The sequence below is a fragment of the Fusarium solani genome (assembly GCF_023522795.1).
Source record: "Fusarium solani strain SB1 chromosome Unknown bctg00000005, whole genome shotgun sequence".
Classification (NCBI taxonomy): Eukaryota; Fungi; Ascomycota; class Sordariomycetes; order Hypocreales; family Nectriaceae; genus Fusarium; species Fusarium solani.
The window spans coordinates 455,419-476,519 of record NW_027072153.1 but is presented as its reverse complement, the minus strand read 5'-3'; the positions used below and the strand labels follow the sequence as shown (position 1 = coordinate 476,519).

General features: G+C 50.5%; 6 protein-coding genes across 6 annotated transcripts; 2 read left to right on the top strand and 4 right to left on the bottom strand.

Moving 5' to 3' along the window:
- Positions 1 to 2,238: 2,238 nt before the first annotated feature.
- Positions 2,239 to 4,137, bottom strand: MRS44_008548 (uncharacterized protein; the record flags this gene model as incomplete). The annotated part of the gene is made up of 6 exons (XM_065620976.1): positions 2,239 to 2,443; positions 2,654 to 2,751; positions 2,910 to 2,949; positions 3,002 to 3,056; positions 3,098 to 3,536; positions 3,592 to 4,137. 6 exons carry the CDS (start codon positions 4,135 to 4,137, stop codon positions 2,239 to 2,241), a joined length of 1,383 nt encoding a protein of 460 aa, XP_065477048.1.
- Positions 4,138 to 5,830: 1,693 nt separating this feature from the next.
- On the top strand, positions 5,831 to 6,415 carry MRS44_008547 (uncharacterized protein; the record flags this gene model as incomplete). Its single annotated transcript, XM_065620975.1, has 1 exon — positions 5,831 to 6,415. The coding sequence occupies one exon, from the start codon at positions 5,831 to 5,833 to the stop codon at positions 6,413 to 6,415; it is 585 nt and encodes a 194-aa protein (XP_065477047.1).
- Positions 6,416 to 7,050: 635 nt separating this feature from the next.
- Positions 7,051 to 8,289, bottom strand: MRS44_008546 (uncharacterized protein; the record flags this gene model as incomplete). The annotated part of the gene is made up of 1 exon (XM_065620974.1): positions 7,051 to 8,289. The coding sequence occupies one exon, from the start codon at positions 8,287 to 8,289 to the stop codon at positions 7,051 to 7,053; it is 1,239 nt and encodes a 412-aa protein (XP_065477046.1).
- Positions 8,290 to 10,727: 2,438 nt separating this feature from the next.
- On the bottom strand, positions 10,728 to 15,385 carry MRS44_008545 (uncharacterized protein; the record flags this gene model as incomplete). The annotated part of the gene is made up of 4 exons (XM_046272741.2): positions 10,728 to 12,548; positions 12,598 to 13,527; positions 13,582 to 14,621; positions 14,674 to 15,385. The coding sequence occupies 4 exons, from the start codon at positions 15,383 to 15,385 to the stop codon at positions 10,728 to 10,730; spliced, it is 4,503 nt and encodes a 1,500-aa protein (XP_046131996.2).
- An 859-nt stretch (positions 15,386 to 16,244) lies between these two features.
- On the top strand, positions 16,245 to 16,595 carry MRS44_008544 (uncharacterized protein; the record flags this gene model as incomplete). The annotated part of the gene is made up of 1 exon (XM_065620973.1): positions 16,245 to 16,595. The coding sequence occupies one exon, from the start codon at positions 16,245 to 16,247 to the stop codon at positions 16,593 to 16,595; it is 351 nt and encodes a 116-aa protein (XP_065477045.1).
- A 1,870-nt stretch (positions 16,596 to 18,465) lies between these two features.
- MRS44_008543 (uncharacterized protein) lies at positions 18,466 to 20,898 on the bottom strand (the record flags this gene model as incomplete). Its single annotated transcript, XM_065620972.1, has 1 exon — positions 18,466 to 20,898. The coding sequence occupies one exon, from the start codon at positions 20,896 to 20,898 to the stop codon at positions 18,466 to 18,468; it is 2,433 nt and encodes an 810-aa protein (XP_065477044.1).
- Positions 20,899 to 21,101: the final 203 nt, after the last annotated feature.

Below are 21,101 nucleotides of genomic sequence, written 5' to 3'. Positions count from 1 at the left end.
CTCACTTCTACTTGCCCATACTTCATCGGTTAACCTAAAAGCTGCCTTGCTTTCGTCTCATACTAATCGTTAAGAACATTTATTAAGCGCCCTTTCAGGGTCTGCCTAAGCGGAGATAATTATGATTTATAACTCGTTATTTATTAGTATAAGTACTATATCCTAACTAGCTGAATAACCAAAATTCCCAACGTTCTTAATATCGTCACTCTTGCTCCCATTGCTATGCGCCTCAACAAGGGGCTATTCCTCTCTAACCTACATTAGCCGGGAATAATTCGAGGCTCATTAAGCGGTAACTTCCTACCCGATCCTATCTGACCAACTGGAAACGACGCGTCATGCGTCAACAACCCAATAGTCATCAAGACCTGCCTCATCTGGCATCTCCGAGAACTCTGCCTTACCAACGAATATCGTGGATCCCTAATGAGATACGAGAAGATAAACCGAGGATGGAGTTTATCTAACACAGCCTCATAGGTGTAGCCCGGCAGTAGAATGATTGGCACGATTAGGAAATGGTTGCGTGTCTGCCTCCTCCGTGTCACATACGAAAGTCGGAGAACGCCGACCACAGCACCGAACGGAGATCCCGACCGGTGCGAGGGTCTATGCGTCGTGATGAAGGCATTATCGAAGAGGCAGGGGGCCAGTAGCGGAGCAGCCGGCCTCATGGCGTACGAGATGGACCGATTGACGGCGGAGTCCGCCGTAGAGGAGATCTATATAGAGGCCCAAGGACTCCAGGAAGGAGAAAGGGTAAGAATCAACAGACTTCTCATCGATTCCTTAGCTAGCTACCTGCTAGCTATTCCCTGACTTTGTCACTCTTCCTATGTGCCCTTCGTTATGCCCTTGACACTCCGTCCGGCACGCCTTGATCTTGGAGAACAAGGGAAGACAGTGGAAAATACCGGTATGTGCTCCTACAGCCCATGGGTCTCATGTGGTTCAGCTGCGAGCATATAAGCTAGACAATGCCTGCCTACCTTTTGCTTCATCGCACCGCCAGAGCAACCCCCTTTATCTCTTGACTTCCATACACATGGCAGCTCCAACATGACATTAATAATCTATGATGCTGGGCAGCAGAAACCGCGGTAAAACCTCTCCCGCTTCTCTAGCAGTCGCTATATCGCCTTGCGGCAAAGAGGTACTCTCAGCTACTGGACCATCTATTGACTGTGCTGTCTGGATTTCTAGCGACGACACGAATACAGAAGATGAAGTGATGATATGGGTCAAGCCTTCAACGGCTCGCAATCATACACAACATCTACAGCAGGAGCTCAATCCATTCAGCATCAACTCGTCAGCCGAGGTTCTGGACGTTGTTGCCAGGTTGGCTCGGGTTATCGTTTCAGGTATTGCAGGTGGGAGCAGCTGCGTGATAACCAGATGGTTGGGGTGTGGTAACTCGGTGTCTGACAATGGCCATGCCACCTCTTGTTTGACAGGTATTTTAGTAAGACCTGCGGCCGCACCTTGACATACGTGCGACTCTTACCCAGGGACTACTTGTACTTTCATTCTCTATATCCCTCTAAATAGCATTTCCTTCATCGATGATCCATCTTAACAAACCTTTCAAAGGCAGCATCACTCTCATCATCTAAGTCGCCACCACCGTCCGGCAGTTGTGATCGCAACCGTCTAGCTTCTAACCGCTGCCTCTCCGACTCCTCCCTCCGCGAAGGATCAGTTGATAAAACTTTTGAGTAGGCATGGGTGCATCTACAAAGGATACCTGGGGGAACTTTAACCCGTTTCCCGATAGCCATTGCCTTCTCCGTCTCCTCGCTGCGTGAGTGCTTAGCAACCTATCATTACTGGTAATTAAGAAGACATTCGCTTACATGGCATCCTTAAAGCGGCCCTGCTTCATCGCTACATCTCCTGAGCGATAGGCGCAATACGAACTCAGCCAACTGAAGCGCGCAGCAATACCAGAGGTCTCTAGGATTTTCTTGGCCTTGTCAACATGGCTTCTTGCGTCCCCAAGTCGGTTCATTCTCGTTTGAAGGGAAGCGAAGGTGAGATGGCCACTGAGACCTGTTAGAAAACACATGCGTCTTTTGGCAATAACACTGAATGACGGTAGAGGGGGTTCTTGACGTACTAGACCTGCATGTACCAGCTCTGGAGCCTGTCGGCATCCGCTAATGCTGTCGTTAAGAGACGATCGGCCTCCTCGTATCGTCCCATGCAATAGTAGTTGCGCGAAGTATTATAGCCCTAGATGAGCTTTCTCTTGGGAACCTCCCTAGCTGGGCCCTCGAGCACTTTCCCAGCTTTGAGAAGCAGGTCAAGGCCTTCCGAGTAACGCTCTTGGCAGCCTACGGCTATTCCGAGCCAGCTGTAAGCGAGTGCAAGAAGCAAGTCGTTGTGGGGAAGCAGCTCGAGTCGTATCTTAAGACCCTCGCTCATTTCCTTCTCAGACCTATTAAACTCGGATGTGCAGAAATAGTACATGCACTGTAGGGATTATAGGAATGCCTAGAGTAGGCGGTCTTGTCTATCTTTGGGGCATGCATAAAACGCGAAGTCGGCGGTATAAAGCAACCTAGGAACAGAATTGGTTGTGTCGTTATCGTGGATCGCACTATTCAAGGGTCAGCCCGCCACTAGCCCCCAAGGGTTGATAACATACTTGGCAGCGTTAGTAAGGAGCCTAACAAAGTCTATGTTAGGGCGGAGAGGACGTGGCTTAGCCCGTGACTCGTTATAGTTCCGAGCAAGCGAGAGAACCTGAGGGATATAGTGCTCATATAGAACCCATTCAACTTCTTGAGCAGCAATTGAGTAGCAGCCTTAAACTGTTCCTGCGGGTTCTCTATCCTGGATTGGTATTCTGCTTGGACCAATCGATGAATCCGAAATGTGTCCTTTTCGATATTCTTTCTTACCAAAGCATAATGAGTTAGTTCTTCGAGAGCATTATTAAGGCTTGATTTTGTCAGCCAGCATACCATTGCCTCTGTAGAAGTTAATCACCCACCTGAACTCATCTTCATAAAACGAAAGCAAAGGGGTGAGTGCTTCAACTTCCTTGGCTGTGAATATCTCTGACGGTACTAAACCGGGGAGAAGAAACTCGAGACCCCCAGATAGGCACGAGCGTCGTCTCTAAGGTTGGAGAATGAGATCTCCCACATGGTGTCAAGGCCATGCTGGTAGCCAATGTACTTCCAGCCGTTCTTCCGCTGCTTGTGAAGGCGTTGCTCATTTTTGGAGTACAGCGCACCAAAGTCCTTAATAGAATAGTTTCTAGCATTTATGAGCGCCGCCATCTGGTTGAGGGCAAGAGGCAGGCCACCAAGCTGCTTGGTCACTCCCCGGGCTGCCTCTAGTTCGCCGTCGGCGCGTGCTCTCTGGGGCGTCATGTGAAGTAGAAACCCCGCTCCCTCTTCGACTCCGAATTCGTTTACTTCGCGCCCAGTGTCGATGGGAAGCGTGGCTACGAGGACGTCTCGAGTGGTAACAAGAACAGCGCCATGTTGGGAAGCAGGCCAGCAGTTGTCGAGGACGTCGTGCTGGTCAACATTGTCAAATATCAGAAGCTACTTGGCGGCTAGAATACGGTTAGACTTTGAGCGAGGAAAGCTGTGTTGTCATATATGTCTTTTGAAGCCAGTTTAGCACCAGTATCATGTTCTCCTGATGAGCCCGAGGCCGTGCTTTCTCGAGCTGAAGGGCATCGACGGCAACCTTGCTGAAACCTTGCTGGATAGAGTACTCGTTCTCTGCCGGAATCCAGAAGACTGCGTCGAGGTCGTCGAGTTTTTGGTATGCGTAAGCAAGCGCTGTCTGTGTTTTCCCGATGCCGCCGAGTCCGTATAGCGCGATGGAGGAAAGGGGAGTGGTGGTATCTGCAGGTTGCAGATAACGGTCGAGCTCTTTTAGAATGTCCTGGCGGCCATAGAATCGACGGTTTTCGGCCACAGGGAGCGTGTTGCATGGCAAAGTGGCACTCTCCTGTTTAGACACCTCGAGTGCCAACAGACGGTTGTAGATGGTTCTGTCGTACAAAGTACGCGCTTGTCTTTCCATCATCTCAGCCACCTTTTCGATGCGCTGAACCGCGGCGTCGATATTTCTATACACGGCATCAAGCTTGGCAGTTAGGGTCTGCATTGCACTCTCCTCAAGTCCGAGTCGGGCTGTGATGACATTAGCCACAAGTCTTCGACTACAAGGCCAAGCCGTTGGCTGGTCAGGTGTAACTTGCCTTCGTCTTCCCGTCCTTCGTTGCGAAAGATCATAATGATCTACAACTATAAGATGACAATCTCCTTTTTTATCTCAAAAGTATCATCCTTGACCTTTCCAAAGTCAGTAATGCCTTCACTGAACATATTTATCGCTCGAAGCTTGTAGCCGATCTTCTTGAGCGACGTCGTAATGAGGTCGAGAGGGCTAACGGGGCCTGTACTCGAACTAGCCAGCGCGAGCTTGACGCAACATACTCAGCATTTTATTAAAGACGGCCTTCAGTGACTGGTTTTACCTTGAAAACGAGAAACAGAAGACCCTATATCATAGAAGTGTTAACTAACTTTTCCATCATCTTAACAAAGTTCTAGGCAAACTTCTTATAGCGATCTAAGGTGGGATAGATTAAATCGATTATAACCCTCGATCGTTTGTCTGGGTGCTTGGTAAGAAGCATTGTCAACTCATCGCGGAAGTTCTTAAGAGACTAGACCTACAAAGTACGGCTATAGTCTTAGGGCTCTAGCGTGCTCTCGCACCTCCGAAGTGCCTCGTTCCAAGACTCCGAGTATATCTCGTCACTAAGGCCCATTTCAGTCAAATCAGGCTTACTGAGGCCAGGTGCTTACTCATAAGACATGCCCCGGCGCGGGTGTGTCAGACGCTGGCTTGTTTATCCGCATTCTGCTCGTTTCAAGACTGCCAGTAACGAGCTGAGGGAAAGGTACGTGGCAAGGCGGCGAGACAAAGAGGCTATGGAGATTAAAGCGCCCGGAACTCGTGCGGAGCACTGATCACGCCACGCAATTCGTAGGACATTGTGCAATGTTACTGATATCATTCAGCTTCTCACCGAGGAGGATTTATAACCAATCGCAACCACAGAGACAGAGCCTGCTTTCATACTCGTATCATTATGAGACCAAAGGCGGGAATATGCGTTAGACAAGTATCCAGGCTTAGATCCCTTGCTCTATGGTACCAGTTGGGTTTAGAACCGCCTTCCTCCTACGATATGCGATTACACCTCGATCGGCCCAACCGACCTTGTCGCCACTAACAGGATATACCCAACGTGGAACCAGGAGATATACAGTCTAAAGCACAGTAAGAATCAGCGTTGGTTTTGGTTGCCTAAACAGCGATCAGATGAACCGTTCCTGTTCATGACATACGACAGTCGATCGGGGTCCAACGCGAGATATAAGTAGGCTTGCCCAGCTAATAAACATTTGGGGCTAACATCCGGGTTGAGACTATCCTCATGTATCTGTGGAGAACCCATTGGCAGAAGCTGACGCACCTCCCCGTGAGAGCGTCGAGACGAGGAATTTGATAATTTCAAAGATGTGAGGGCGCATCTTAGATCAGGGCAGTCTGGTTGTAAATATGTTTCCAGATAGGCTGGATACCTATACAAACTTCAATGAAGAGATGCATATGTCTACTAACGTAACCTCAATGGCTCATATCGACGATTCGTATTCCAACAAGTAGACCTCGGTTACTTATTAAACAGCTAAAATCTTACATCACGTGCTTAGACATACGTATAAAGAACAGCAACCCACCCCTCTGTCATATCCCTACTTGCTGAATTTACACATCTGTCACCATGGCACTCAGCGAAACCTCTCCCTTGTTCAAGCACCTATGCGAAATCTACCACCAGTATCGACAGACAAAGGATAATAGAGACAAGGGGCTCTTCTACTCTGCAGATTGCCGCCAGATATGCCGGCAAGACCCTAGCTACGCTGCTCAAGATAGATACACCATTGTTCGATATCTGGATGAATCCGGAGAAATAGTTGAGCGCATTCTCCGAGAAGCGGGCTGGGACTTTAAAGGCACGGAGGCGACTACAACCAAAGCCAGCTATTACACCGTTCGACCCCTTACAGGAGATGAAGCCAACGAATTCGGAGACGCAAGGCACATCATTCCTGCCGGGTTTTCATCTATGGAGGAGCTACAGGCGAGGGCGAAAGCAGAGAACTGGACAGGTTTAAGAGTAAATATGTGGACGGATGATGGTGGTGAGAGAGGCTTATTAGTGAAGGTCAAGTACTGGTGGCGTTTGGAAAATGTAGAAAATGGTGGTGATAGTGCGTGGAAGCAGGTGTTGCATGATATCCTATACTTGGGGCCTCGAAACGGAACCGAAGAAAGCGACGGCGGGTCCCGAGTTCAGGATTAGCCATGACAAGGCCAGGGCTTATCTCTCAACGGCAGTTATCCTGAGAGTAGTATTGCTATTTCTTCTCTTTTGAAGGCACCGCTAGTCATGCTTTGATCAGTTTTGCTGCTATTTAAGCGAGCGAAGATTCAATAGCGCACCGGAATATCGTAACGGGCCTCACAGGAAAGAGAAGAGTTACAGTTGCTTATATGTTATACAGCAGCTATCACAGACGCAACCTTTGCTGCAGGTCCTTCAATAAACAGTCTATCTTTTCTCCAACAGTTTCCTCAAGAACTACCAGATCGACAACCTTCTGCTCAAGAACCTCGCCGCCTTGACCACCGAAACGGCAAAGCTGACCCCAATAAGCCAAATGAAACCTGGATATAAAATCACACCTTCCTTCGATGTAGACGTCGCACTTCATCCTCAGTCACCGAACTACCATACACCTTCCCAACGCTTGGCTTGAGGTCGGCATCTCGATGATCCATATGATCCCTGAATCTCATTTGAAGCTCTCCTCCCGATTCGTGTCCTATTCCTCCTTGTTGCGGCGCTTCGACCCATGCGACCAGCTTCACCGTCTTGAACGATCGTATGCCGGCCGACGCGCTCACGAGGAGAGATTCCTGAGGCGGCGACGACATCTATGTCAAGATGACCAGCTCCAGAATTGTATCCCATGCACCACTTGTCTTGCCGTGATAGACCACAAGGATAGTGTGCAGCAGCGCGATGATAGCGTGGAACAGCAGTGCGGCGATGGAGAGGTAGTCGAACCAGCCTGTCGCAGACATGACGTAGCCCTTATAAGTAGCTTTCATCTCCATCCGGGTTATATTTCCAGACTTGAGAATCGATGGTTCTGGAAAGCTCTCCACTGGATTTCCCTTTCGAATCATTGTCCTTGCCTGGTCTTCATTCTCAGTATCCCAAGCACCAAATTGCCAGGCCTCAAGGAAGCGGCTGCCGTTATGGTTTGGTATGAGGCCACAACGAGATAGGCCATCTGCCAATGTCGTGGCGAGAAGACCCTCAAATTCCGTCTGTCCGCTGTCGACCGGTTTGTAAGTCATGCTCAACACCGGTTCAAGAGCGGTTTGTTTCGATCCTGAGGCTGGCATCCAGGGAAGTCCGGCCGCTGCAGATGACTGAGCATCGGGCAACACAGGTGCTAGTAAGTCGTACCAGCTAGGAGACATTCTAACCACCGGCATCGGCGGAGGCTTCCAGCGATAGTATCCGATGAGATGCGAGAATAGCAAGTCAGTTTCAACCAAGTTCCTCGCCCTGCCTAACGTATACTCATGATCCAGTTGGGTATTCGCTGTCATTTCCATCACTGTCTTCGCGTTGGCCCACCGAGCATCGACAGAACATGCCACCGAGTTTGATGGCAGTAAGTTGCCATCAACATCTGTTCGATTCCACGCAGCTCCAAAGAACATAGCCAGGCCAAGCGCAGACTCACTGTGTTCCTTCATATCGACGGGGATGATGAGCGTCGAACGATTTTGGCTGAAGATATCATCGCTTAGGAGCGCCTTCTGGTTGTGTAAGATGCCTCGCGCGAAAAGGTGCCGCTGTACAGGCTCCAGAATATCGACTAGATCTACTTTAGGCGCAGGAAAGGGGGATCTTTGCATCGGCGGTGGTCGGCCCAACCAATACGCATCATATGCAGCAATGTTGGGGAACTTCATGGTCAGGTTGTCGGCTGAGAGGTCCAGCATACCCTGAGGCTCACAGAGCACGCGCACAGCGGGCACTTTTGTCTCAACCTCGAATCGCATCAACTCTGCCCACATCAAGTGGCCTGGGAAGGGAGGTTCTTGAGGGTGAGTAGCACTCATATATACGAGGGCGTCGTTGTGGAGGCCTCGCATTGCATCCTGTAAGGTGGCAGTGGCCGCATGAGCCGTGAATGACCACGTATTGGCATCTGATATTAGTGACGGCCTCGCATACATGCTCTTCCTAAGATTTGAATCACGCAACTCAAACGAATAGCCCGTGTTTTGACGCTTATACCAGGTGTTGTAACGCTGATATAGAGGGAGAAAGCCTGCTGCAGGACACCTATTATCTAAGAACTAAACAGTTTGATCTGAACAGTTGACGCCAGCGTAATATCCAGCGTCCAAATTCGTAGGCCATAGTTGGTCGTTGCTCCCTAGTTATACGGTTATGAATAGTCCAGCCAGGGAATCTTCAGTCCTCACCATTTAGCCAAAATATTCCACCGCCGACAGGCCAATCTTGGCTTCTGGGTATCATAAGCAATGCAGTCGCTGGACCAGCAAGGAGCGCCAATGAGCCTCCAATCAAAACGAGAGCAACGAAACCACGTCGCCTCCATCGCTGTTTTCGAGACATGATCTGGGTGCAGCGCATGCCTCCCCAGAATTCGGCCGACCAAAAATAGCTGGAAAAGTAATGAGTCAGCGCAAGGGATGCTTCCCTCTCCGTAAAGGTGCTTACTTGACCTGTGCAAAAGTCCATCCTGAAACGAGGAGGCCAAGCGGTACACCATCACCACACACCAGCTCGGATCGGAGGACATGGAATATCACAGATCCGAAACTCGCCACTACGAGGAGCTCCTAACAATAGAACAATGGTCAGATTCAAGAATAGCCCACCCATTCCTCTGGAAACTTACTTGGACCTTAGCGCCAATCTGCAGCAACCCAAGCTTGAGGTCATCCTCATCATGGTCGCCTTGTAACTCATCTCCAATGAAATAACCGGTGAGGTTGAGAGTGATCAAGGCAATAGACAAGAATGCGGGGACAATGTGGATTGCACAGCGCGCGAGAGCAAGTGGTCTCGAAGAGTCAATCAAGACCTTGGCCGGTTCATCCTCATGACCTCGTAGAAAGGTGTAGTGTCACGGCTTGGTCCCCCGTATAGTGCTTAAAAGAGCTGTTGCGTGCTATAATAATTGCAACCAATGCGATTATTAACTAATCTTTTGCCCTATGGTATAGCGGTCATTGGCATAACCGTTACAACCTAGTAAGATTTAGGTATTTCCTATGGTTAAGTACCATGGAATGAGCAAACCCCAGGAGCTTGAAACTTGTCGTTTTCCTTAGTTCGTACTATGTCATGTCGAGTTAAGGATAGCATGAGACCGCGATCTTCTAGCAAATAGAAATTAGAATGTCATCATGCGTCTGAAACTAGATTTTTCAAGGTGTGATACCCTTAGAGCATATGGCGTGGACTAAGGGATATGCCTTTCACCGCAAATGATCATGGCTTGAGATTGGGCAGCTCACGGGTCAGACTGTCGCGTCTTTATCCATATACATCGTCAAATACCTAGTCATTATTGATTATCATAATCCTCCTCAATAAAGAGGGCATGAACCACATCGTCAAGGAACACATATACAGTAAGATATGTTGTTTCTTCTCGGGGCAATCTCTCGTGCAAGAGTAGGAGAACAAAATTGGCAAGGCAAGATAACTGCCGCGGATAAACTCTCTGATATTGAAAACGACAGGCGACAGCGCCGCCCTCTTATAGAGAACATAAACGAATCCTGGGCAGACATTCTGGGCAGTACAGCTGTCCCACCTTCCTGGTGAGATAAGACTCTCCCAGACCCATCCGTTAGCACCTCCAGGTTGATGACTGCGCGCTCGACTAGGGTTAGAGGGTTATGGTTTTGGATACCCATGCTTGCATAGAAGGTATTTTTAGATCCTTGGGTGGGGCGCCTGAGCTGGGGTGAGGACCGGCTGAGCTGCGCCTGAGGCGAGCCTAAGCTACCCTCTATAAAAGCGGCGATGCTCTGCGTCGATATTCTCCTTGCAAAACACGAGTAGGTATCACCCACTATAGGATAGAGGAGTCTTATCTTCGCAATAATAAGATAATTAATTACGCACACAGTGAAAGGAGTAACAGGTGTGGTAGAATAATGCATTTAGTTACTATGAACTACTTATTGATATCTACCTGCTAGCAACTGTGATCAATGTTCTTCTTTCCCCGAAGGTTTTGTTTTCGCTTACCAGAGGGTAAGTACGTCGCAAATAGCAATATATAAATCGCGCCTGATTCTGTTTTGTCGACAAAAACACCAAGACCTGGATGGTAACAAATAGCTAGATGTAAATCACGCCCGATCCTAGTTTGTCGCTCACAAGTCTACCAAAAGAAGTCGTCAACGCATGGGAAACCAGCCATCTTTTGGTTATTATATTAGGAAATACACTTGCTGAAAGTAACGGTTATGGTAACTAAATAAAACAAAACAATGAACCCGTCTATGTTGCCGCGATCTTGCGCGCTTCAAGCCCCTTACCACTCCTATTCCTTCTTCTGCTTCTTGCCCTTCTTGTTCTTGGGAACCCTGACAAGCCAATAGAGAGCCAATGCGCCGCAGATATTAAAGATGATATACACCCACATCAGACCGAAGTTCCTCCACCTGTCTGCATAGTCAGACTGAACGCCAGCAAGGAACAGATTCGTGTCGCCGATGGTGCAGTAGGTGCACTCGTTGGTGTTGTTGGGGTCCGTCAGATAACCGCCAGCCTTGCTCATATAAGGATCCATGTACTCTTGACAAGTCTGTCCTGATGGTGGCGGGAACTGGATGTATTCGTTGGGTGCACATTCGGCCTTTGTATTCGCCACGGCTGTGGATAAGATGGCAGACACTAAGTATGTGAACGGACTGACGCGGTACATGAAGATCCAGAAGCGAGGGAGGGAGCTTGGGGGTGCGAGGACACCACAGAAGATGAGACACATCATGAAGAGCAGGTTCGCTATGTTGCCGCCCGTCTCTGCTGATCCGCAACCCGCGATGACAAAGTCGGTAAAGGTGCAGGTGAAAATCATGAAGGCCAGAAGCAGCAGGAACATGAGGGCGCCTCGTTCAGCGACGGCATCAGAAGGCTCTGCGTTGCGATACAGTCCGATGGGATAGTACCAACAGAAGTACATCAAAGCGGCCATGACCGTGTTCCAGGGGATTTCAACGATGATTTGACTCAGGATAAAGACCTGCCAGCCGTACGTCTTTGATGGACGCTCCCTCACTTCGTAGAGATCTCTCTGGATGACGAAATGCGGCATGGTCTGTTGCACCATTTGTCCAAACACGGTTAGGATCTGGAAGATGGCAAACATCTGATTCTGCAAGCCGAGAGTCGTGTTTGGCGCGTTGTAAAAGACGAAGCCGACGAATAAAGCCACGAGGACGCAGAGGGCTGCCTTGGAGTAGATGTATGAGGGCGTTCGCCAATATTGCTCAAAGACACGACGCGTAACCTGGACAAGCTGGGTTTTGAAGTCGGCTGCGAATTCATCGTATGAGGATGTATCTGTGTCCTTTTCGATGTGATGGTGGGATAGCTCCTTGAGATGTTCCTGGACTGCGGCGTGTTTGGGCGAATCTCTCCAAACCTGGGGCCAGTCGAGTTCCGTCTCTGAGCCTGGGGCTGCTCCGATGACTTCAAGCATCCATTCAGCTGGGTTGGCGTCTGGCGAACAAGGATCCGCGCCGTTCTTTTCGAAATAGTCAATCATGGACCGGGAATGGTCTCCAATGTCGCCAAAGTAAACCGTCTTTCCGCCACTGGCCAGGAACAACAGTCGATCGAAGCGCTGGAAGAGAATAGCTGAAGGTTGATGAATGGTACATAGAATAGCCTGACCGCTTCGGGCAAGCTTTTCCAACAGATCGAGAATGGCCCACGATGTCTGAGAGTCGAGACCTGACGTTGGCTCGTCGACAAAGAGCAAAACTGGGGGCTTTGCGGCTAGCTCGACACCGATCGTGAGGCGTTTTCGTTGTTCGACGTTGAGTCCTTCGCCGAGAATTCCGACCACTGCTTCTGAATAGTCTTGCATGTCAAGCATTTTGATGACTTCGTCGACATAGGCTAGCTTTTCCTTCGTTGGGATGTGCTTTGGCTGACGCATGAGAGCAGAGAAGTTGAGAGCTTCGCGAACGGTTGTAGTTGACAGATGAAGGTCCTGTTGCTGAACGTAGCCGGTCTTTCGTTGGAAGGATGCGTCGCGGAGTTCGTCATCGACTAGGATGTCTCCTGAGATGACACCCATGCTCGTTCGGTCAGCGAGACAGTCGAGAAGCGTGGTCTTTCCAGCTCCAGAAACGCCCTACAACATGTAAATAGCAATTCTTACACATTCAAAAAGGAAGACGTACCATCAAAGCCGTCATTGTACCGGGTTTGACCCAACCAGCAACGTTATCCAGAATCCGCCTGTTCTCGCTCTTGATCTTGACATCATAGCACACATTGTTCCAATGGAAAACACTAGTCGACTGAAAGTTGGAAGGCTGTCCCTCTCCATAACCCTCCTTCTCGGTGATGGCCCCGCGACCGGCTGGGCTTGACTCGGCATCGTTTCCCCTTCCTCCTGCGAGCTTGTGGCCTTTTCGGAACACGAGAACCTCGCCCTTGGACTTCTTGGCGCTGACGAATTCGGCAAAGGCCATGTAGGTTATGAGGAAGAAGATTGTGAAGGCGATGACGATTCCCACGTTGCGCCACTTGTGCGCGTGGTAGTATTTGAAGGACAGGTTGATGTAGGCGTCTCCGTCGACCATTGGCTCGCCCTGGACGGAACCAACGGTCGAGCAGACGCGATTTATTGGGTCTGCGTCAGGGTATGCGGGGACAAAGACGTTGCATTCGAATTTTCGGTCGTGGAATTCGTTGACCATGAGCGATTCAAAGGCGTATGCGAGGGGGTTGACGTAGTTGATCCATCGACACCAATCCAACATGTAGTCGATCTGAATGATGAAGCCAGTAAACGTAACCAAAGCTAGGATGAGAATGGACGAGGGAACCATGGCTTGCGAAAGAGTCCTTGAAGCTGAACCGATGGTGCGGAAAATCATCGACATGCAGAGCGTTACGAGGAACGTCATGAGGAGGAAGTAAAAGAAGGCTCCCGGTTCTCGACGCAGGTTGGTCATGAAATACAGCGTGAGGTTGTAAACAATGGCGTTCAGGACCTTGTACGGTAAATCACAGAGCATAGAGGCAACTGCTTCTGCTGACGGGTGATACAAGGCGTAGCGGTTGTGTTTCTCAACGATGGGACGTTGGGAGTAGAGGGTGAGAATCTTGCATCACTATTAGTATTGAGGTCTTTGAAGAGGGGGGGGGATCTGCCGTACTTCCAGGGCACTCGCAAAAGCATTCGACAGACAAGCCATAAAGACCAAGGCACCTCTCTGGTAGAAGCTACCCGTCGACTGATCCAGGTTGTAGAAAACACTTCCAACGATCAAGGCCATGAAAAAGTTTCCAAAAAGCATCGAGAGCGTCAAAGCCGGATCGCAGACCAACCTCCTGAAGCCTCGCCACACACAGAGAGACGTCTGTTGTCCGTAGCTCAGGGTGTAGGGACTCTTGAGACGCTGGTTCTTGGCTTGCACGGCACGCTTGATTTGTCGGAACTGCTCTGCCTCAGGTCCGTTGATGGGGAACTCTTGCTTGTACTCTTCGATTTCTTGCTGAAGCTTGGTGTAGGCTGCGGAATTCTTCCAGGCTGCTGCAAACTCGTCTGGGGTTCTCGGGGCGCGAGCTTCAAAGCCTTTTCGAATAACTCGCTCCTGGGGACTTGTCATGGACGTCAGGAAATCGGGTGTTGTTTGACGGGCTGGGCAGTCAAAGCCGAGATCCATAAAATAGTGCTTCGCTTCGTTGGTAGGACCAAAGTAAATCTGTCGACCCTCGTACAGAACCAACGCTTTGTCAAAAACATCATACGCGGCCTGTGGGGCTTGATAAATCGATACAAGAGCCGCAGTGTCGAATAATTCCGTCTGAAGGCGCAAGGTCTTGCAAAACTCTACCGCGTTGGCAGAGTCGAGACCTCGGGTGCTGTTGTCCCAGCATTGTAGGGGGGCGCCGCTGAGTGAAGCTTCTGCGATGGTTACGCGCTTGCGTTCTCCGCCGGACACGCCGCGGACGTATTCGTTACCAACACGGGTGTTGACTGTGTGGGTGATGCCGTACATGGCCATGACGACGTCACGGAGATGGCGAACGAAGGTCTCCTTGTCGATACCAGCTGGAACATCTCTTGGGGCTCTGGCGTGGGCTGCAAAATCGAGGGTGTCGCCGACGCTCAGTTGCGGGAAGTGCACATCGACTTCGGCCGTGTAAATGGCTTCACCACGATGCTGGATGTGCATTTCCTCTGCCGTGATTCCTGTCGTTGCATTTAGCTTGCCGTCCACAGATGCACACTTGCCACGGCTTACCTCGATAGTTGAAGTACGCATCGTCGTTCACGTAAATACCGCTTGTCTCTCCACTGATGGTCTTGAGAAACGTCGAGCATCCAGCACCAGGGGGTCCAAGAACCACCAACATCTCTCCATTCCGCACGATACCATCAAAGTCGCGAACAATATCAATCCGCGTCTTTCCATACCCCATCAACTGTCGTGGCCAGTTAGCTGCCTCGAACCAGATATTCGCAACATCCTTTTGGTAGTCGGTAGGCTGCCCGTAGCCAAAGACGTTGAGGTTCTGGTAGCAGACGCCAGCTTTTCGAGATGACAGGCCGTTGTCGTGAAGGAGCTTGACCACTGACTTTGCCCAGGTGAGGGCCCTGAACTTTTCGCTTCTGGGATTTAAGGGGCTTTCTTCATCTTCCATCAAAAAGGGGTTTCCGCTAACAGAGGACATCTGGCTTTGGTGAGTGTACTGTCGTGCCAGGTCACGCACGATGCTGTGCCTGCGTTCCAGCTCCGAGTCCTCATCTTCATCTTCCGTACTTGTCTGGACTGGGGTGTCGGTCTCCTTGCGTGCTTCAGGGCCGGTAGATGTATCCTTCAATGCTGAGTCATTGGCGGTCGAGTCGGTCCCCATGTTGGAATGTGTCTCAGGGTTGGGAGGTTGTATGGCGGCTGGGTCAAGATTGATGTCTCCCGGCGGGAAGGTGGTGCCCTCCGGGGAATTGGATGCCATTGTGGAATGAGTAGACAGCTATCTTGAGTAAAGGTATGTGTAGAGTTCAAGAGTACTAGTAGATGGGCTCGTGTTGTAGTTGGAGTGAGAACTATAGATGCTTACACGTCCGTATAAGTGGTGGACGACAGTGAAGGCCTCACTGGTGCATCAGTAGACTCATCCGAAAACTCGGTTTCTGGGTCGTAAAGGACCCTTGTACCCCAAAGAATAAGAATATGACGGGATCCGCTATTGGGTGCTTAAGCTGGACTGGGAACCATGTCTCATGAGCTTAAAGTCGCAGAGGAGCCTCGCCTTATGAAGTTCAGGGAGAGGCGGGCTTAAGCAAACCGCAACATCCGAAATGCGAAAGCGACGAGTGTCAGCGGTCCAGCGGCGTTTTCTAACGACCCGTCAGGAAAAGTGTTTCCCTGGCATTGTTCAACTCCGAGCTGACACCCTTGCTCGACAACAAATGTCACGATACAGTGGAGATTTCCCTCGGGGCGTATCTAGAACCCGATGCCCGGGTGTGGCAGAGCCCACCCCTCCTCGAGGACTGCGAACCTCCAATAACATCTCTCCACCCCTGTACCTAGCCGTGCACTGGATTGTTGCATGATCTGTTACCTGATGGGGCATCAAGGTCTGGCCTGGTGGACCCTCGTGATATCCTGGGGTCTCATCCAAGGGCTCAGACGGTAGTTGGATATCCCAAAGTTTAAGCTGATGCTGCTTAAACTTTTAAAGCCGACATCTTCTGTAAAACTAGCATCTCGCAAATCCCGTAGATGCGAATTCTCGGAAAGAGCGTATACGAAAAATGTCCGACACAGTCTCGAATTCGGTGGACCGGTACGGTCGAGCATCCACCAAGATGTCGTCAAATAACCCAGATCAACCAAAGAAGGCGGCAGGCAAGAGGATTCTTGCTTGTGTTCTCTGCCAGCAAAGGAAGAAGAAGTGCGATAGAAAGAGCCCATGCTCCAATTGCATCAAGGTAAAGGCACCTCGACAGTCAATGGCAATCTCTAGAAGACTCACCATCAAAGCTCAAAGCAGTTTGCACCCCCAGCACGCCCGCTCCTCCAAGGAAGCGCAGACGTCCAAATCAAGATCTCCTGGAGAGGCTTGCAAGATGCGAGGCCTTGCTCAGACACTGCACTTGTATCCGACTCCCAACGCCCGAGAGCAGCCCCCGAGAGCAGTGCGAGCAGTCTCCTGTTAGTTCTCACGACGATGAGATCAAGAGAGGATCAAGCCCAGAGCCATATACGACGGCGACCAAGTGAAAGGGCCTTTGATCCTCTGAAAAGGAACAACGTCCGGCCTTTCCTTTGCAACCCACATTTTCCAACGGCCCTTTTTGACGTCTCTTGATGTCGCTACTCGACACTCTGATCTGGAATCAGACCACCCATCCCAATCACACGCCTGCCAAGTGCCATCTTTTTCTCTTCAAGAAACCTGAATTGTCCGCCGGAGCGGAATTCTAGGACGGCATTGGATGAGCCGACTTGTATATACCAACGATACCCCCCGCGAACCCCAGGTTTGCAACCATTCTACTTGGAGATGGCAGCTGTCGAGGAGAGGAGGCTTGGATGATAGTATACGATCGATAATGACAGTCCTTCCTACCAGTTCTATATACAAAGGGAATTGCATGGTTTAATACCTCTTCAGATACCCACACCCCTTGCTTGGCCTTGCTTGAGGGGAATATCGCGATGTCCGCTTACACACTGTGCGCAAGTCGGGCAAAGAAGAACCGAAATCCGCAGACGCCAAAATTCGGGGGACTTGGAGGTCCTCGGACAGATCTGGCCCCCCTTCAGTCGTGTCCACCAGGCGCTAAAAGCCAGGGTTGACGAGCAGGGCTGAGGAGCGACCAATGGGCTGGGGACCCCCTGGCCGGGTGACCAGAAAGATCACCACATAGCGTCGCCCTGGAGGGTCGGGTGGCACCACTGTTCGTGATGCCATGAGCTTAATCGCCATGTGTCTCCCCATGGCCCACCGTTCTTTAATTGATGTTGTCGACGTCGGACTCTTTGAGAGACCCGTTTCCCGAACCCGCGGGCCAATACGCGTGTTTTCTATTCAATCATGAAGATGTTCTTCTATTTAGAGATTCCATTGTACAGAGTAGATTACCCGCTTTTAGCCTGTCGGTTCGACTTCCCGCATCGCTTAGGAATGCGGTAAACGATTGGCGATGATCAAATAGCGCAACTCGGTGTCTTCATTATGGGAATTCGCAACCGCTCGCGAATCTTGAACGGTATCCGGGCTTGATAATTGCTCCGTTCAACATCAGCATCGCGTGAGTTGTCCCAATACGCAAAACCTCCGCCCCATTCTTAATCTCGTAGTTGGTCGATATCCCTGCATCGACACACACACAACGATGCGGACTTGGCTTCGTAAAACCTCCCGTTTCTGACTCTCACGACGCGGAGCGGAAATCAACTACAACGCATTCTCGGACATGGCATCCGCCGACTTCAACACACCACCGCGGAGCTTCGACGGACGGACTCCTGTCAACCCCGTGTTCCCGGCCGAGAACCCCTCATTTTTCTTGAAGGAATGCAGCAAGGAACTTGGCGAGGGAGTGTGACTGATGCAGCATCTATTGGACTGGCCAGGGGTTGCCACGTCGATCTTGGTCGGTAACATGTCGGAGAGGGTTGCGGATGACTTCGTCCCCTGTCACGCTACCCCAGGTTCTACTCGAAGACTCTGAGTGGTCAGACGGGAATACGTAGGAGGGTTAGGGTAGGTCAGAGTGGCGACAAAGAGCACTACTTTGGGAATCCGAGGCTTTACTTCGGAAATCACAACCCTGGAGAGGAACATCCACGGCTGTGGTGACGCAAGAGTTCTGATGGTTGATTCGCGGTAAACGTAATACACCAGGTTGTGCTCATGTTACCGACAAAAATGTAGGGAAATCTGAGAACAAAGAAAAAAAGAAGAAGAAATAAACCCTATATACCCCTTCCCCTAGGTAAGCCTAGACTCAGTAACACCAACCACCCTCAAGGTTAAGTCCAAGGGACCTCACTGAAAGGTCGTCCTGCTTTTTGTTAATTCTACGAGTCTCCGTCATATAGAAACTCAGCCGCGTCGACGAATGTCTCGTCGTCAGAGCCACGCTGGCCCTCCGAAGTATCCTCACTCGATTGGTTCCGACTGACGACCTCGAGTAACGAATGGAACGCTGATCGAAGACTGCTTGAAATCTTGGAGCGCCGTTCAAACTCCTCCGACGGCGTCCGTCCATATTGGTTGACGGCGCTGATATCAATACCTCCAAGTTCAAAACTCGGCAATATTCTCAAAGTCTTCTTATCCCCATATCTAGCTGCATGGTAAAGGAAAAGTGTGCCATGATCTTGGAGGAGGTGATCAGCTCCTAACTCGAGCAGAGCAGCGATCGTGTTGTGAGAGTTAAACTTTATGGCGACATTCAGAGGTGATCTTCCAAAGCTGTCCTTCGCGTCAATATCTCCGCCGCGTCTAGACAGCAGTCGAGCTGCATCGGGGCGGTTATATTGCGCAGCGTAGTGGAGAGGTGTTGACCCAGTAGAAAAAATCCGAGCATCGACCCTAGCACCCGCGGATAGTAGCGTTTCGATCACTTTCGTCCGATTGTTTTGAGCTGATACGTGAAGGGCGGTCATACCATCTCTGTTTGTTGCGTGAACATCCGCGCCGGCCCTGATAAGCAGATCCGCAATTTCCGGTTTTGCTGCGCGACTCAAGGCCGAGCCTCCAGTCTTCTTCTTGATGTTGACGGCCGCGCCAGCGTCGATCAGAGCCTTGACTTGGTCCACATGGCCCCGCTGGACGGCGTACATCAGCGGAGTCTCCCCGATGATATCTGGCACATCAATCTGAGCAAGAATATCTGGACTTCGGCTTTGCAACGTCGTGGCAAGGTCAACGTGACATTGGCCTACGATGATCTTGTGAAGAAATGTCAGCTCAAGCATGTCAGCACTTTTGGACATTGGAAAGAGCTCTTGCAGCTGATGATATCGGCCTGGAGATTTTGTGATCCGTCTGGCCATCTCAAGCCGCATTGAGTTTCCGTAATCATCCTCTTGGTCAGGGTCTGCACCGGCTTGGAGGAGCAGTTTAATCGTCTCAAGCTTGTGCTCCCAGGAACCCTCTCCCCGTAGAGCCGCCAACAAGACCGTGCGGCCATCCCAAGCAGTATCGAGTAAGGCTGCCCGATTGGTCTGAAGAATTTTTCGCACCCCAGAGAGACTTCCACGGCTGACCTGGAAAAGAATATTTTTATCTGAAACCATATATCCGATCCGACGGTATGACACGAGGGCAAGAGTGAAGGGTCTTGCTGTCGATGCCTCGATGAGCATGTGGACGGTGTGGTTGAGGAACCAAAGTGGAAAGCTGTATGCAAGCCTGAGTCTGATGGATCGGGCCTTGGAGCACTCTTTCAAGTTGCAACTCGAGGGCGCCATAGGACTATTCGTATAACCGATGAAAAGAGACCCTATGAATGCGTCAAGTACTCTAGGCAGCCTCCAAGAGAGACTTGGCCTTGGAGAGTGGCATCTGCATGGGCAACTGGATTGGCACCCGGACTTCATCATCCCCAGCGTGATAAAGAACGAAGAATTCATGAACCCTGGAGGGAATGCAGACTCGCTTTGACCTGTGACTGGGTGGGTTTTCGTCTCTGCTGGATTCTTTTGCGCAACAAAAGGGCCTTGCGTTGTGTCCCCTTTCATCACAGCCGGCGTTCGGTTGGCTTTGGTTTCCTCACGGATGGCAGAAAGCTGATCGAGGACAGTCTGGTGCCATCCTGGTGGCAGGTCTGGTGTCTTTGTTTGAAGGGTCTGAAGTGCTGCAACCATATATGCGTGATTCTGGTTGATGGTTTGCTGAGCCGAAATCAGCTGGTTGCTTGTCGCCTGCGAGCTCGCGTCTAGCCTCTGGATGACGGCGCTTTGATGCCTCTGCGTCTCAAGACGAACATCACAAACTTCCAGATGAATCCGATTCGAAATGCAGCTACGTCGTGAGTTAGTCATGGAGTATACAGCCGCTCGGAATTGGACTACTTGCCTGTTGTGCGCCACGAGAAGCTCGTTGATTTTGGTCCGTACTTCTTTGAGGTCAGTCTGCAGTTCTGAAGCCTGAGACTGCTTCAAACACCACTTGATTCTCTTCAATGTTGGCTTTTCCGCTGCGAGTTTCTTGGTCAAGGTCTCCAGATCAGCCAAGATGACTTTTGCCTTCAGCAGTTGCGCTTCAAGATCGATTACGGTGGCCGCGATGTTTGGGACATGCTGGCCGCTGGCCTTTGAAGCCTTTGCTGTGTCTTCAACCCGAGCCAAAACTGCCTTGAGATCTTCAACTTCATTGGACAGAGCCCGAATCAAGTTGGGTGCGTTCCTCAGCTGGGACTGCAAACTATGGAGGGCTTTGGACGAGCGGAGGGAAACATCAAGCAGGCCGGCCACGGAGGCAATCAAAGAGATAGGTTCTGCCATGATTTCGGTGTGTCCTGAGGTTGAAGTGAGGGAGAAAAATGTTGATAATGAGAGAAAACCCCTCCCTCGGTTGATGACTTCTCAGCCTGATGTCGCTCAGCCACCAAGGCATACTTGCAGCCCTCGCCTCACTTTCTCAACCAATCACTCTCAGTGTTTCAACAGCAGCAATCGCTAAAGCCATTGGCCAAGTTTTCCAAAGC